The following is a 15,600-nucleotide window of genomic DNA, read 5'->3' on the forward strand; positions in this document are numbered from 1 at the left end:
AGACCAAAGAGCGCTCCAAGGATGTCAGGGACAAGATTGTAGACCTACACAAGGCTGGAATGGGCTACAAGACCATCGCCAAGCAGCTTGGTGAGAAGGTGACAACAGTTGGTGCGATTATTCGCAAATGGAAGAAACACAAAAGAACTGTCATTCTCCCTCAGCCTGGGGCTCCATGCAAGATCTCACCTCGTGGAGTTGCAATAATCATGAGAACGGTGAGGAATCAGCCCAGAACTACACGGGAGGATCTTGTCTATGATCTCAAGGCAGCTGGGACCATAGTCACCAAGAAAACAATTGGTAACACACTACGCCGTGAAGGACTGAAATCCTGCAGCGCCCGCCAGGTCCCCCTGCTCAAGAAAGCACATATACATGCCCGTCTGAAGTTTGCCAATGAACATCTGAATGACTCAGAGAGCAACTGGTGAAAGTGTTGTGGTCAGATGAGACCAAAATGGAGCTCTTTGGCATCAACTCAACTCGCCGTGTTTGGAGGAGGAGGAATGCTGCCTATGACCCCAAGAACACCATCTCCACCGTCAAACATGGAGGTGGAAACATTATGCTTTGGGGGTGTTTTTCTGCTAAGGGGACAAGACAACTTCACCGCATCAAAGGGACGATGGACGGGGCCATGTACCGTCAAATCTTGGGTGAGAACAGCGGAGTCAATCACCACCTTCCGGAGACACCTGAAACCCCACCTCTTTAAGGAATACCTGGGATAGGATTAAGTAATCCTTCTAACCCCCCCCCTACCCTCCCCCCCAAAAAAGATATAGATGTACTATTGTAAAGTGGTTGTTCCACTGGATATCATAAGGTGAATGCACCAATTTGTAAGTCGCTCTGGATAAGAGCGTCTGCTAAATGACGTAAATGTAAATGTAAGAACCTCCTTCCCTCAGCCAGGGCATTGAAAATGGGTCATGGATGGGTATTCCAGCATGACAATGACCCAAAACACACAGCCAAGGCAACAAAGGAGTGGCTCAAGAAGAAGCACATTAAGGTCCTGGAGTGGCCTAGCCAGTCTCCAGACCTTAATCCCATAGAAAATCTGTGGAGGGAGCTGAAGGTTAGAGTTGCCAAATGTCAGCCTCGAAACCTTAATAACTTGGAGAAGATCTGCAAAGAGGAGTGGGACAAAATCCCTCCTGAGATGTGTGCAAACCTGGTGGCCAACTACAAGAAACGTCTGACCTCTGTGATTGCCAACAAGGGTTTTGCCACCAAGTACTAAGTCATGTTTTGCAGAGGAGTCAGATACTTATTTCCCTCATTAAAATGCAAATCATTTTATAACATTTTTGAGATGCGTTTTTCTGGAAATTTTTGTTGTTATTCTGTCTGTCGCTGTTCAAATAAACCTACTATTAAAATTATAGACTGATCATTTCTTTGTCAGTGGGCAAATGTACAAAGTCACCAGGGGATCAAATACTTTTTTCCCCCACTGTAAGTGTCTTTGAACGGGGTATGTACCAGGCGCAGCAGTTTGAGTCAAGAACTGCAACGCTGCTGGGTTTTTCACACTCAACAGTTTCCTGTGTGTATCAAGAATGGTCCACCACCCAAAGGGCATCCAGCCAACTTGACACAGCTGTGGGAAGCATTGGGCCAGCATCCCTGTGGAACGCTTTCGATACCTTGTAGAGTCCATGCCCCGACGAATTGAGGCTGTTCTGAGGGCAAAAGAGGAGGGTGCAACTCAATATTAGGAAGGTGTTCCTAATGTTCGGGATACTTATTGTATAAATAGGCTACATTGGCCTATATAGGCTATTTCAATTATAATGAAATATATTTCATGTTCAATCAATTGAGTTATATTTTGCAACTAGGCTACTGTCTGTCATTTTTGCCTCAATGTGTATCATGATGTGTGACAACATGAGAGCAATGATGTTCCCAATCTGTGCTTTAATGAATTATTATTGGGTAAGCATATTAAGCCACCTCCATATCTCTTTAGGAGCTGATTTGTCATCAGTATTGTGGAATCATTCTAATGTTAAGGTAAGATTTGAATCGATAAAGCTGATCAGAGAGCAGCACTGCTTTTCTTTCCATCCTATCTGTATCGACACATGGTCTAACGACGCACTTAGCAAACGTTCTCTCTATGTGCTTGGGAAACACTCTTAAAAAAGTTTGTTTGTACATAACGATGCATCCGGTACAATGATCGTAATTCTTAAGTAACATCGCAACTGTGGAACGAGGCCCTGGTGTTTGAGTACGAAGAGACACACACACACACAGCCAGGCACGCACACACTCACGCACACCTGCATGCATGCATGAACACACACACAGTCCTGTTTTTATTGCTATAGACCCCCTAAGGGTCTACCGGTTCATTCTTAGACCTCTCCTGCCTGCTGTGGATTACTGAAATTGACTGATCAAAATAAAGACTATCATCATTAGACTTACACACACACTGCTCTGTGGTGCATGTGTGAATGTGATGGGCCACAAATATTCTTGTTTCTCTCCATTAACATTAAACAATACACACATAAACAACACACAACAGGGTTGTCTGTTGAGATGGAGTATATAGTTGAGTTGTGGTGTAAACATAGCAGGGACAGGGACTATCCAAACAGGATATGATGTAAATCGTGTCAGGTCCATAGAGGAATAATGACATCAGGCGTCAGTCCTGTCACTGTACTGTGATGTTATTAAGATCATTCTAGGAAGTGATAGAGATTATCTGCTAAATATCTCAGATGTGACTCTATGTATAGTCTGTACATCCTTCAACATTAGACAAACACTGGACACAAAAGCTGTTAACTAGAGATGGTATTAGCACATCATGGTTTGTGTGTGTGTGTGTGTGTGTGTGTGGGGCTGTTGGGGGCGGGGTCACCACACCAGTCCCCTCACCAATGATATTATTCTGTGGACAAAGCCCCTGCCCCTCTATCTTTAATCCTGAAATGACCTACAAGCCTTCCTCTTCATGCATTCACTCTCTCTTTTCAGTCTAATCAGTATTGGACAATAATGTATTATATTGCAGCCTTCCAGCTTTTGACAGGGCAGAAACATGGTTTGGCCATGCTTGTAGCAACCTTCCCTATCCTAGAAGGGATGGTTGGTGGGCACAGTGGCATCATGCCCATAGGGGGCACAAAGGCACGTGGCCCCTCAAAAATGTCAGATGTTAAATTAATTACTAAACTTCATTTTTAAACCCATGTATTATAATTATTTAAAAAAATATGTCCGTGGTATTTTGCGGGGGGGCACACTGACTGGACCAGGCAAATAGTACCCCCCTATTCTCCCTAGTAAGTGGCTCTTTCCAAGGTGCACGGAGAACAGAGATGTCTAGGCAGGACGCTAGATACTCTAGTTCATGCAGTATCACCAGTGGAGGAGGAGAGAATGTAGAGTGAAACACAGCATTTGATTTGATTTGAGCTGCCGGTGATGTTCAGGACGTATGTATGTTTATGAATGTGATCAAGCTGTGTAGCCTATTGGTTCCATCTTCATAAATAAATAAAACTAAAATGTTTTTGTTATTTCTCTCTAATACTAATAAGGAATACTCTGTAATAAGACAATAGCATTTTCTCCAAATTTCTCCAGGCCCCCCTCCATCCTCTTGTACTTTGTGCCCCCTCTAACATAATAGGTGCATGATGCCCCTGGGTTGACATGTGTGATAAAAGATAACAATGAAGGCCAGATGAAGGCCTCTCTCTCTCTCTTCCGAGCAGCTAGTCTGTCACATGTTATCTCCCAGAGTGCCTCGTTGACATGTGTTTCAGAGTGAATTGCGCACTTAGTCAGACCTGTCTGTCTGTCTGTCTGTCTGTCTGTCTGAGTGGCAGTCTCTCTTCTATGGGGGAGATCATGATGACAAGGCACTATTTCTCTCTGTGTATTGGATCCTCTCTACCACTGCTTGTGTGTGTTTTGTTTAGCCTTTGTATGTGTGTCCTGACTCTTAAATATATGTTTGCAATGCTTAGCTCCATGAGGTACATAGTGAAGTGAAGAACTCCGAGGGTATTTTAGTGCTTTTAAACATTCCAGTAGCAGAACCAACATCCATACCCAAGCGGGCACACACACACATACACACGGACACACAGAGACACACATATACATTCACAAACAGACACAGGCAATGACACACGCACACATAATACACAGCCCGCACTCATACTCCAAATCCACAAAGCATATGAATGGAGCAGTCTGGAGACTGAAGCAAACTCATTTGACCCGATGTGAGGCTGTCTTCACTATCAGCTACAGCAGCACATTACATATTTTCTTGGTGGTCAGCATGTCTTAACACTTTTAAATTGTACTTACTCATCATGATTTTACAACTCTGGATCAAAATGAATCCTGCTATATTCCACTCTCTCAAAATGGCTGACTGTTTCACTGATCGTGAATCAATAACAGAACAGTTTCACTGATTCTGAACCTAACAGCCTCCCCCAATACAAACTAACCTCTTTATGTGTTTCAGATCTGATCTCGGCCACCAATGCGACCAACGTGAACATCCCTCAGATGGCTGACACTCTGTTTGAGAGGGCCACCAACGCCAGCTGGATTGTCGTCTTCAAGGCCCTAGTCACCACACACCATATGTGTGTCCATGGCAATGAGGTCAGAGGACAGTAATTTAGCACACCACCACAATAAAATAAAATTGTACTGTTTCAGCACCACGGACAGCTGTCCATGGTGCTGAAAACAGTGCTATTTAGAATGCTGCTCATTCTGAAACAAGGTTATCAAAAACAAGTGTGCATGTCTAGAGCTATTTTTCCACGCTTTTCCACACTGTGCAATATATACTCTCGATTTTGGACTAACATACTAGTATTCAATTTGTAGTTGATTATTTCAGTGAATATGCCTTTATTTTCTTGCTGCTGTTTTTTATAATGGTTTTGCCATGTCAGCCTTTTTCCTTCTGTTTCCTCAGAGGTTCATCCAGTACTTGGCCTCCAGGACCGCTCTGTTCAACCTCAGCAACTTCATAGACAAAACAGGTTCCAACGGTAAATGCACTTCCTTTCCAAAAAATGTGTTTGTGTGTGTGTGTACAGTGCTTTTGGAAAGTATTTAGACCCCTTGACTTTTTCCACATTTTGTTACATTACAGCCTTATCCTAAAATGTATTAAATAATTTTTTCCCCTCATCAATCTACACACAATACCCCATAATGACAAAGCAAAAACAGGTTTTTAGATATTTTTGCTAATTTATTACAAATAAAAACCGGAAATATCACATTTACATAAGTATTCAGACCCTTTACTCAGTACTTTGTTGAATCACCTTTGGCAGTGATTACAGCCTCGAGTCTTCTTTGGTACAACGCTACAAGCTTGGCACACCTGTATTTGGGCAGTTTATCCTATTATTCTCTATAGATCCTCTCAAGCTCTGTCAGGATGTATGGAGAGTGTCGCTGCACAGTTATTTTCAGGTCTCTCCAGAGATGTTCGATCGGGTTCAAGTCCGGGCTCTGGCTGGGCCACTCAATGACATTCAGAGATTTGTCCCAAATCCACTCCTGCGTTTTCTTGGCTGTGTGCTTAGGGTCGTTGTACTGTTGGAAGGTGAACCTTTGCCCCAGTCTGAGGTCCTGAGCGCTCTGGAGCTTTGCTCTGTACTTTGCTCTGTTCTTTCCCTCAAGCCTGACTAGTCTCCCAGTCCCTGCTGCTGAAAAACATCCCAATAGCATGATGCTGCCACCACCATGCTTCACTGTAGGGATGGTGCCATGTTTCCTCCAGACGTGGAACATTCTCCCATCTCCACAGAGGAACTCTTGAGCTCTGTCAGAGTGACCATCGGGTTCTTGGTCGCCTCCCTGACCAAGGCCCTTCTCCACCGACTGCTCAGTGTGGCCAGGCGGCCAGCTCTGGGAAGAGTCTTGGTGGTTCCAATCTTCTTCCATTTAAGAATTATGGAGGCCACTGTGGGAACCTTGGGAACTTGGGAACCTTCAATGCTGCAGAAATGTTTTGGTACCCTTCCCCAGATCTGTGCCTCGACACAATCCTGTCTCGAAGCGCTACGGACAATTCCCTCGACCTTATGGCTTGGTTTTTCCTCTGACATGCACTGTCAAGGTGTGTGCCTTTCCAAATCATGTCCAATTAATTGCAATTATCACAGGTGGACTCCAATCAGGTTGTGGAAACATCTCTAGGAAAGTCAATGGAAACAGGATGCACTGAGCTCAATTTTGAGTCTCATAGCAAAAGGGTCTGAATACTTATGTAAATAAGGTATTTCTGTTTTTTTGCTTCGTCTTTATGGGGTATTGTGTGTAGATTGATAACGATTTTTTTATTTATTTAATCCATTTTACATTAAGGCTGTAACATAACACAATGTGGAAAAAGTCAAGGGGTCTGAATACTTTGTGTGTGTGTGTGTGTGTGTGTGTGTGTGTGTGTGTGTGTGTGTGTGTGTGTGTTGGGGGAGTGAAACGGGTGGATTCCCTTCCAGTTGAAAGCATAAACAGATACAGTAGATCTGATGTGAGAGGAGCAGAAGGAGAGGAGGATAGGAAGAGACAGGAGCCGTCTGGGAAGAGGAAAGGACATCACTGCTAATAACATGAGGAATAGGAGCAAGCATGCAATGTGCCCCCTAGCTAAACATGCTAATGAGCGCAAACAAAAATAAACTAGCTGCAAGGACAGGCAATTGAGCTCAGAAAGTTATACAAGTATAGGTAGTAGCTTCCCTAATGTCCTATTTGGTGAGTTTGGACATCATTTGGACAGCAAATGTGAAGAGAGGCATCAAGCAAATGAACAAAGTTTTGACTCATGCTTGTGTGAAGGAAGAACAGTACTGGTTCTGGAGCAGTGTGTACACGCTGTATCTATGTGGAGTTGCTAGGGCAACAGGCCCGCCTGCGCTGTTTGGAAGGAGAATAGGAGCAGACGGGCCGAGAACGGAAAGAAGAAAAAAGAAATGCAAGGATATCAAGAGCTTTGACTTTCAAACATGGCAGAAACCTAACACTATATGATGCCATGTCTCCTTATTAATTCACCCACTTACTGAGATAACTAGCAAGTTAACCAAATACACAGATGGACTCTCCCGTTATTTACAAACAAACTATTCTGGGGAACTATGGTAAGCTTTCATAATGTTAAATAATGTGACCGGTGAAATGAAGAACACAATCTGCTTTATCTCCTAATGTATTGCACAAGTTGACTGCAGGTAGTAACTTAAAAAGCAGTTACAAAATGTAAAACTCCAAAGAAATAGTATTGAAAAACCATCCTGTGGCTATTTCCAATTACCCCAGTATACTGTATATGCGGTATACCAAGCCTAGCGCGCGCACACACACACACACACACACACACACACACTAAACTGCTTCATGTCCCTAGGATTCCGATGTCCTGCACTTATCTCCAGTGTCTTGCCCTGGTGTCATTATAGATCCCTCCCCTTCAATCCCTTCAAAACCCTCAAATCAGATGCATAATTTAGAAAACTGATCGACAAGATCAATCATAAGATAAAAGACTGTCTTTAATGTGTTACAGCATTAAATCAACTTCTTCCTTCATGAAACCGTGGATGTTAAATGAAACAATGTATGAGTTTAGCACATGCATTTAGTCATTAGCCATTGGATTTATCAGGAGCTATATGTTTGGTGTGATGTGAATGTGATGCTCAATTTGTTCCTCAGGCTATGACATGTCTACGTTCATCAGACGTTATGGCCGCTACCTCAATGAGAGGGCCTTCGCCTACCGCCAGATGGCTTTCGACTTCACCAAAGTCAAAAAGGGGTGCGTCACTCACTTCCCTGTCTCTCAAAATCCTCTCATCAGTGAGGCCCACCTCATACTGTCATTCACCTCATCCCTGAGGCCCTCATGCTGTCATTCACCTCATCCCTCAGGCCCACCTCAGTCTGTCATTCACCTCGTCACTGAGGCCCACCTCATACTGTCATTCACCTCATCACTGAGGCCCACCTCATACTGTCATTCACCTCATCCATGATGGTCTTCCCTGTGTGTTTCCACCTCAGTGCTGAGGGGGTGATGAGGACAATGACTCCAGAAAAGCTGTTGAAAGGCATGCCTGTCCTGCAGACCCAGATCGACACACTGCTAGAGTTTGATGTGAGTTGGACATGCTGGTCACCATTGATTTGGTTACATCTGTCTGTCTCTGTCTGTCTGTCTGTCTGTCTGTCTGTCTGGGACTTGTGTTCTGATGACTTACAGTATGGTCATTAGCTGAAAACTGTAATATATGTCAGGCCACAAAGAATACTGTTTATTTTCCTGTTTAACATTCTCTTTTACTTTCTTTTTCTCTTCTCTTCAATACCTTCTCTTCCCTCTTTCTCTCTCTCTCAATAGCAATGATGCTATTCGTTCTATTGACCTTGATCTTTCTGTATGGGTGTACAATTGGAGGTGTTTCGGTACAGCAGAATATTGCAGGAGTTTAATAAATTAGTTAATTGCTTGAGTTAATTGATGCTCTTCTTTTATACTACATGACTGGTTAAATAAAAAGGTCTCTCTCCCAGGTCCATCCCAAGGAGCTGAATAACCCTATCATCAACGCAGGGTTCCTCCTGCTCTTCAAGGATCTGGTCAAGCTGTTTGCCTCCTACAACGATGGGGTCATCAATCTATTAGGTCAGCTAGACATTTCATTGGATGCATACCAAATGCCACCATTTTTCTTATATAGTGCACTACTTGTTACCAGAGCCCCATGAGCCCTGGTCAAAAGTAGAAGGGAATAGGGGGCCATTTGAGACAGACTCTTTGTCAACAATTAATAGATAAATGACTTCCTTTCACCATGTAGCCATTTAGCAGATGCTCTTTTTCACAACAACTGTTAATTGTCTGTAGAGAAATACTTTAAGATGAAGAAGAGTGACTGCAAGGAGGCCTTGGAGATCTATAAGAGGTTCCTGACCAGGGTCACCAAGATCGGAGAGTTCATGAAGCTTGCTGAGGTAAAGGAAACTTCCTAACGGATTAGGGTGCATTCTAACTCCAAAATAAACGAACACAGTGCTTCCTCATATACAGTGTCTGTCTGTACTTCAAATAGAATGATGCACTGATATGGTTGTGAAATTGTCTCTGTGTTTTTTGTTCCACAGACTGTCGGAGTGGACAAAAATGATATTCCTGACATCAACTATGTAAGTCACTTGTTTTTGTGCTTACTCTCTGGAAGGATGATGAAATAGTTGTAACAAATACACACAGAGATGTCTTATCCAGCATAATCCCCACTCACCCCCCCCCCCCCGCCCGCGAACCCAGTGTCTGCACCCTGGGGTGGTGACGGACCTAGTAGACTCGGATGATGAGGACTGTCCCTTTAAGCCTATTGAGGACCCGGTAACCATAGAGACACAGGGTGGCTTGGCAGAGTGCCTGTTTGGAGGATGGGGTGTTGGCATGGGATCATTCTACAGACTGACACTGCTGACTGCAGTTTGTGTGTGTGTTTGCATATGTGTGTGTGCTTCCGTTTGCACAAAATATGGTAGAGTTTAAGTAAAATGTTCCTGAACACTTCATTCTACAGGACATTGAGTTTATACAAAGGTGGGATAGTATGGTGAGTTAAAATCCAAGGGTATGGAGTGGTGCTGCCATAGAAATAGAATTGGGTGTTGCGTTACTTGAAGTGTTGGCATGCGGCGGAATGAGGAAGTTCGTGCCATAAACCTGCAGTTACTGTGTTTCTGATTGGTTCTCTCTTCTCTCCTCAGGCTCCCAGCAGCATCCTGGAGTCTCTGGAGACACACATGAACAGTTTGGAGGGGAAGAAGGGGTAAGAGGACCCTGTCTCTAACCAACCCATTTCTGACAGAGCTAAAAATGTGGAAATGTCTCCATAGGTGTCTTTACACAGAGAAAATAGTACATGAGAAATGACAGGGTGAGGAAAAACTAGAGGGAAACTCATAACTTGGGCTCTGTACTGTCCCAGCACAATAGTGTTCTGAATACAGTTTTCTGTTATTATCTTTTACTTTAATAGTTATTCTCTCTTTGTTCCTTTCTGTTCATCATTGGGGATCACAGTGAAGGGTGAGCATACACACTTTCTTTGGGGTCTGACAGATGAGTTTATTGTAAAGTCATGAAAATAAGTAATTTCAATGTATATGATTTCAGCTCTGAAAGGTGATATCTAGCTGTGATGAAATTGTCATATTAACTATTCCCTTCCTCTTTCAGGTCTCCAACAAAAGTGAGTGGAAGATTAAACATGATTTTCACCGCCTTTCTGTTTCTGCTCATATGTCAACACATGGATACAAATAGGCATTTCTCTCTCTGTATTCCAGGGGTCCCCTACCAATAACGTGTCCCCGACCTCCACCCCCGCCAAATCTGCAGCCGCCGTGCCCACCATAGCGCCGCCACCTGAAGAAGCCACCGAGTGAGTGTCCACTTCCTCTACCTACCGCAGCATTTACCTCATCTCCTCAGCGATTTCCTCAGTTTTTGCATTTTAGGATTCTATCTGTTCCATTTTTATGTCATAAAATGGTGAATAAGGGAGACTGTATTTTCCCTTTCATCCTCTCTCTCTCTGCCACCATTTCTCCATCTGTCTCCACCCTTCTGTCTCGCTCTAGTTCTCTCTTAGATCTGGACCCTCTCTCCTCCTCTGGTCCGTCAGTAGGAGCCTCAGCAGCCCCTACATCCTGGGGAGGTAGTGTCCCACATCAAAACTTGATACATAGCTTGATTATTAATGAAAACGTAGTTACATTATCTAATTAACAGTCATGTAATTGCATTTTTTCCCCATCACCTTCTCCCATGCTCTTCTGGGGATGCTGCCACAGACCTCCTTGGATCAGGTGAGTGCTATCCCACAGTGTTTCTGGTATTAACCTCTCTAGTGTGTTAACAGTATGTGTCAGTACCTCTAGATCTCCCACTGTGTTGCTCTAGTCTAAGGAAGCAGTCTCTTTCTCTTCCTCTCTTTCTCTCTTTCTCCTTTCTTTCCCTCCCCCGCATTTCCTTATTGGTTTTGGTTCATACGGGGACTTTATGTTTTTGGTTGCTTTGGTTCTAATGGGATGGTTGTTTTTTTGAAATTGGGTTGATTTGGTACCTTCGTTTCTTTTTAATGGTATTTTTTTGGTTGCTTTGGATCCTATGGGGTATTTTGGGTTGATTCATGGGGTTGTTTTGGTACCTTGTTTTGGGGTTGGTTGGTACACCTTTTGGGTACCTGCAGAAATGGGCGAGTCCATGCTTCCTGACTCCACCCTAGCTGTAGAACCCGTCCCCTCTGCCGCTGGTGTAACGTCCACCCCTGCAGCTGCGGAGCCAGGAGTCTCTCTGGCTCCTCCCCCTAGTGCGGCCGCCGCCCCCACCCCCGGCGCGACGAATATGGATCTGCTGGGAGGTTAGTGGGCTTCTGGAGGATTCTCTACAACAGAATCTCTGCTGGACAGCTCAACCCAAACCAACCCGCCACATGCACACAGAACATACAGTGTTCTCTACATGCATATACACACAGTGACACAGATACCCCAAAACAAACACACCATGTTTGCAGAACATGTCAGAACATGTCAGTCAACACGTACATACACATACTGGTATGCATTCTGTACATATACACACAGAGACAAGCATGCTCACACTTGTAGACACACTCAGACATGCTACTCATACATTTTTCACATGCTTCTTTTTGTTTGATAGTCCAAAAGCTTTTCCTCAACTTTAGAGAAAAGCCAATCTATCAATCAGTCACGTTCTTTATTACCGCCTAAGACCGGGTTCCCCAAACTCAGACCTGGGTTCCCCCCTGGGTACATGTTTTGGTTTTTGCCCTAGAACTACACAGCTGATTCAAATAATCTAAACGTGATGATGAGTTGGTTATTTGAATCGGGTGTATAGTGCTAGGGCGAAAACCTTAACATGCTGCCGGGGAGGGGGGGGGCACCTTTAGGTTGTGGGACCGAGTTGGGGAAACCCGGGTCTAAGAGAAATCTTGCTTTGTTACTGGGTTCACTCTGTGCCATGCTTGTCCAGTTATGTAGTGTAAAAGACCTAGTTACTGCTTTATAGTTTAGTTGTAGCTAAAGCCTACCTTCCGTACACTCTGCTGTGCCTCCTGTCTGTATTCTCATTCACCCCTTCACCTGTCAATCACTCATGCCACAGAGTAAATGTTTTGTAACTAATCTAAACTCAATTTGTATATTAATCAAATATATTAAATATTGTATACCTGACATGAAATAAGTATTTAATCTACAGTATAGTACCATACTGTGTATTAAGTACATGCAATACCTTAATAAAGTAAAAGTAGTATTTCTAAACTCTACTCTATCTTTTAAGTGGCTTCTTGACCTTCCTTTTCTGAAGTTCTTTAACTGACTTATTATCTCTGGCTTGTGTTTCTTTTCCCTGTTCTCTCTACTTCTCTCTCTGTCATCTGTGTGTGTGTGTGTGTGTGTGTGTGTGTGTGTGTGTGTGTGTGTGTGTGTTGGCTATCAGATGCATTTTCGACCCCTGTTCCCACATCTGATGCCTCTGCTGAGGGCGGAGCTCCGGCCTCCACGCCAACCCCAGCCGCCGACGCTGCTGCCGGTGGGTTACAGGACATGTGTATATATGTGACTGTGTGGCGTCTGTCTGTGTAAATGACTGTATTTATATTTGTGTAATTGTTCATATGTGTGTGTTTGGCTGTGTTCCAGTGCTCGGTGCATCCATTTGTATATTTGCTTTTGTGTATGGCTAGTGTGTTGATTCCATTGTTGTGGGCGGGTGTAGCTAGTTTCCCTAGAGATGTGATGCTGCTGGTTGTTTTTAGGCATGGCGGATGTTGTTACCATGGAGATTGGTGCTGAAGTTGCTATGAGAACAGTGGTTGACCGATACATGCTAGATTTCGCCTGGGGCTTCCTTTCCTTCGGTAAACTCTATCCCAAAATGCATCTGCAAGCTCCTTGGTTACACTCTGTAAATCTGGTGTGTTATTGGCAGTGGTGGAAAAAGTACTAAATTGTCAAATCAAATCAAATTGTATTTGTCACATGCACCGAATATAACAGGTGTAGATCTACCGTGAAATGCTTACTTACAAGCCCTTAACCAACAATGCAGTTCAAGAAATAGAGTTGAGGAAATATTTACTAAACAAACTAAAGTTTAAAAAAAAGTAACACAACAAAATGACATAACAATAACGAGGCTATATACAGGGTGTACCGGTACCGGGTCAATGTGCGGGGTACAGGTTTGTCGAGGTAATTTGTAAAGTGACTATGCATACATAATAAACAGCCAGTAGCAGCAGTGTAAAAACAAAGGGGCAGGGGGGTTGTCAATGTAAATAATCCGGGTGGCCATTTTATTAATTTGATCAACAGTCTTATGGCTTGGGGGTAGAAGCAGTTAAGGAGCCTTTTGGTCCTAGACTTGGTGATCCAGTATCGCTTGCCATGCGGTTGCAAAACAGTCTATGACTTGGGTGACTGGAGTCTCTGACAATTTTTGGGCTTTCCACGGACACCACCTAGTATATAGGTCTTGGATGTCAGGAAGCTTGGACCCAGTGATGTACTGGGCCGTACGCACTACCCTCTGTAGCGCCTAACGGTCAGATGCCGAGCAGTTGCCATACCAGGCGGTGATGCAAACGGGCAGGATGCTCTCGATGGTGCAGCTGTAGAACGTTTTGAGGATCTGGGGACCCATGCCAAATCTTTTCAGTCTCCTGAGGAGGAAAAGGTGTTGTTGTGCCCTCTTCACAACGGTCTTGGTGTGTTTGGACCATGATAGTTTGTTGGTGATGTGGACACCAAGGAACTTGAAACTCTCGACCCGCTCCACTTCAGCCCCGTAGATGTTAATGGGGGCCTGTTTGGCCCTCCTTTTCCGATAGTCCACAATCAGCTCCTTTGTCTTGCTTACATTGAGGGAGAGGTTGTTGTTCTGGCACCACACTGCCAGGTCTCTGACCTCCTCCCTATAGGCTGTCACATCGTTGTCGGTGATCAGGCCTACCACTGTTGTGTTGCCAGCAAACTTAATGATGGTGTTGGAGTCGTGCTTGTCCACACAGTCGTGGATGAACAGGGAGTACTGGACGGGACTGAGCACGCACCCCTGAGGGGCCCCAGTGTTGAGGATCAGCGTGGCAGATGTGTTGTTGCCTACCCTTACCACCTGAGGGCGGCCAGGATCCAGTTGCAGAGGGAGGTGTTTAGTCCCAGGGTCCTTAGCTTAGTGATGAGCTATGTGGGCACTATGGAGTTGAACGCTGAGCTGTAGTCAATGAACAGCATTCTCACATAGGTGTTCCTTTTGTCCAGCTGGGAAAGGGCAGTGTGGAGTGTGACTGCGTCATCTGTGTATCTGTTGGGGCGATATGCGAATTGTAGTGGGTCTAGGGTTTCAGGCATGATGGTGTTGATGTGAGCCATGACCAGCCTTTCAAAGCACTTCATGGCTACAGACGTGGGTGCTATGGGCGGTAATCATTTAGGCAGGTTACCTTCGCTTTCTTGGGAACAGGGACTATGGTGGTCTGTTTGAAACATGTAAGTATTACTGACTCGGTCAGGGAGAGGTTGAAAATGTCAGTGAAGACATTTGCCAGTTGATCCGCGCATGCTTTGAGTACACGTCCTGGTAATCCGTCTGGTGCCACGGCTTTGTGAATGTTGTCCTGTTTAAAGGTCTTGCTCACATCGGCTATGGAGAGTGTGATCACACAGTCATCCGGAACAGCTGGTGCTCTCATGCATGCTTCAGTGTTGCTTGCCTTGATGCGATCATAAAAGGCATTTAGCTCATCTGGTAGGGTTGTGTCACTGGGCGGCTCACGGCTGGGTTTTCCTTTGTAGTCCATAATATTTTTCAAGCCTTGCCACATCCGACGAGCGTCAGAGCTGGTGTAGTAGGATTCAATCTTAGTGCCTGTTTGATGGTTTGTCTGAGGGCATAGCAGGATTTCTTATATGCGTCCAGATTAGTGTCCCGCTCCTTGAAAGCGGCAGCTCTAGCCTTTAGCTCGGTGCGGATGTTGCCTGTAATCCATGGCTTCTGGTTGCGAAATGTACGTACGGTCACAGTGGGGATGCCGTCGTCAATACACTTATTGATGAAGCTGGTGACTGAGGTGGTATACTCCTCAATGTCATTGGATGAATCCCGGAACATATTCTAGTCTGTGCTAGCAAAACAGTCCTGTAGCGTAGCGTCATCTGACCACTTCCGTGTTGAGGGAGTTACTGGACATTCCTGCTTTAGTTTTTGCTTGTACGCAGGAATCAGGAAGATAGAATTATGGTCAGATTTGCTAAATGGTGGGCGAGGGAGAGCTTTGTACGCATCTCTGTGTGTGAGTAAAGGTGGTCTAGAGTTTTTTTCCCCATCTCTGGTTGCGGATTTAAATTTGCCTGATTAAAGTCCCTGGCCACCTGGGGTGCCACTTCTGGATGAGCATTTTCTTGTTTGCTTATGGCCTTATACATCTCATTGAGTGTCGTCTTAGTGCCAGCATCGGTTTG

At 44.5% G+C, this 15,600-nt stretch overlaps 1 protein-coding gene across 26 annotated transcripts in view; it reads left to right on the forward strand.

The window, feature by feature from the left end:
- Nucleotides 1-15,600, forward strand: part of LOC106607944 (clathrin coat assembly protein AP180) — a 64,026-nt gene that overhangs the window by 31,771 nt on the left and 16,655 nt on the right. For 20 of the 26 annotated variants that reach the window (XM_014205440.2, XM_014205447.2, XM_014205445.2 and 17 more), the window contains exons 3-17: nucleotides 4,517-4,659; nucleotides 4,982-5,057; nucleotides 7,738-7,840; nucleotides 8,086-8,179; nucleotides 8,596-8,707; nucleotides 8,930-9,036; nucleotides 9,187-9,228; nucleotides 9,808-9,869; nucleotides 10,124-10,129; nucleotides 10,280-10,292; nucleotides 10,390-10,484; nucleotides 10,684-10,760; nucleotides 10,897-10,911; nucleotides 11,295-11,465; nucleotides 12,578-12,670. In XM_014205440.2, coding sequence (XP_014060915.1) covers nucleotides 4,517-4,659; nucleotides 4,982-5,057; nucleotides 7,738-7,840; nucleotides 8,086-8,179; nucleotides 8,596-8,707; nucleotides 8,930-9,036; nucleotides 9,187-9,228; nucleotides 9,808-9,869; nucleotides 10,124-10,129; nucleotides 10,280-10,292; nucleotides 10,390-10,484; nucleotides 10,684-10,760; nucleotides 10,897-10,911; nucleotides 11,295-11,465; nucleotides 12,578-12,670 — 1,209 coding nt within the window. The remainder of the gene's footprint in view (nucleotides 1-4,516; nucleotides 4,660-4,981; nucleotides 5,058-7,737; nucleotides 7,841-8,085; nucleotides 8,180-8,595; nucleotides 8,708-8,929; nucleotides 9,037-9,186; nucleotides 9,229-9,807; nucleotides 9,870-10,123; nucleotides 10,130-10,279; nucleotides 10,293-10,389; nucleotides 10,485-10,683; nucleotides 10,761-10,896; nucleotides 10,912-11,294; nucleotides 11,466-12,577; nucleotides 12,671-15,600) is intronic. The other 6 variants (XM_014205451.2, XM_014205456.2, XM_045720909.1 and 3 more) reach the window with 2 other exon arrangements.

Source organism: Salmo salar, chromosome ssa06 (genome assembly GCF_905237065.1).
Source record: "Salmo salar chromosome ssa06, Ssal_v3.1, whole genome shotgun sequence".
Lineage (NCBI taxonomy): Eukaryota > Metazoa > Chordata > Actinopteri > Salmoniformes > Salmonidae > Salmo > Salmo salar.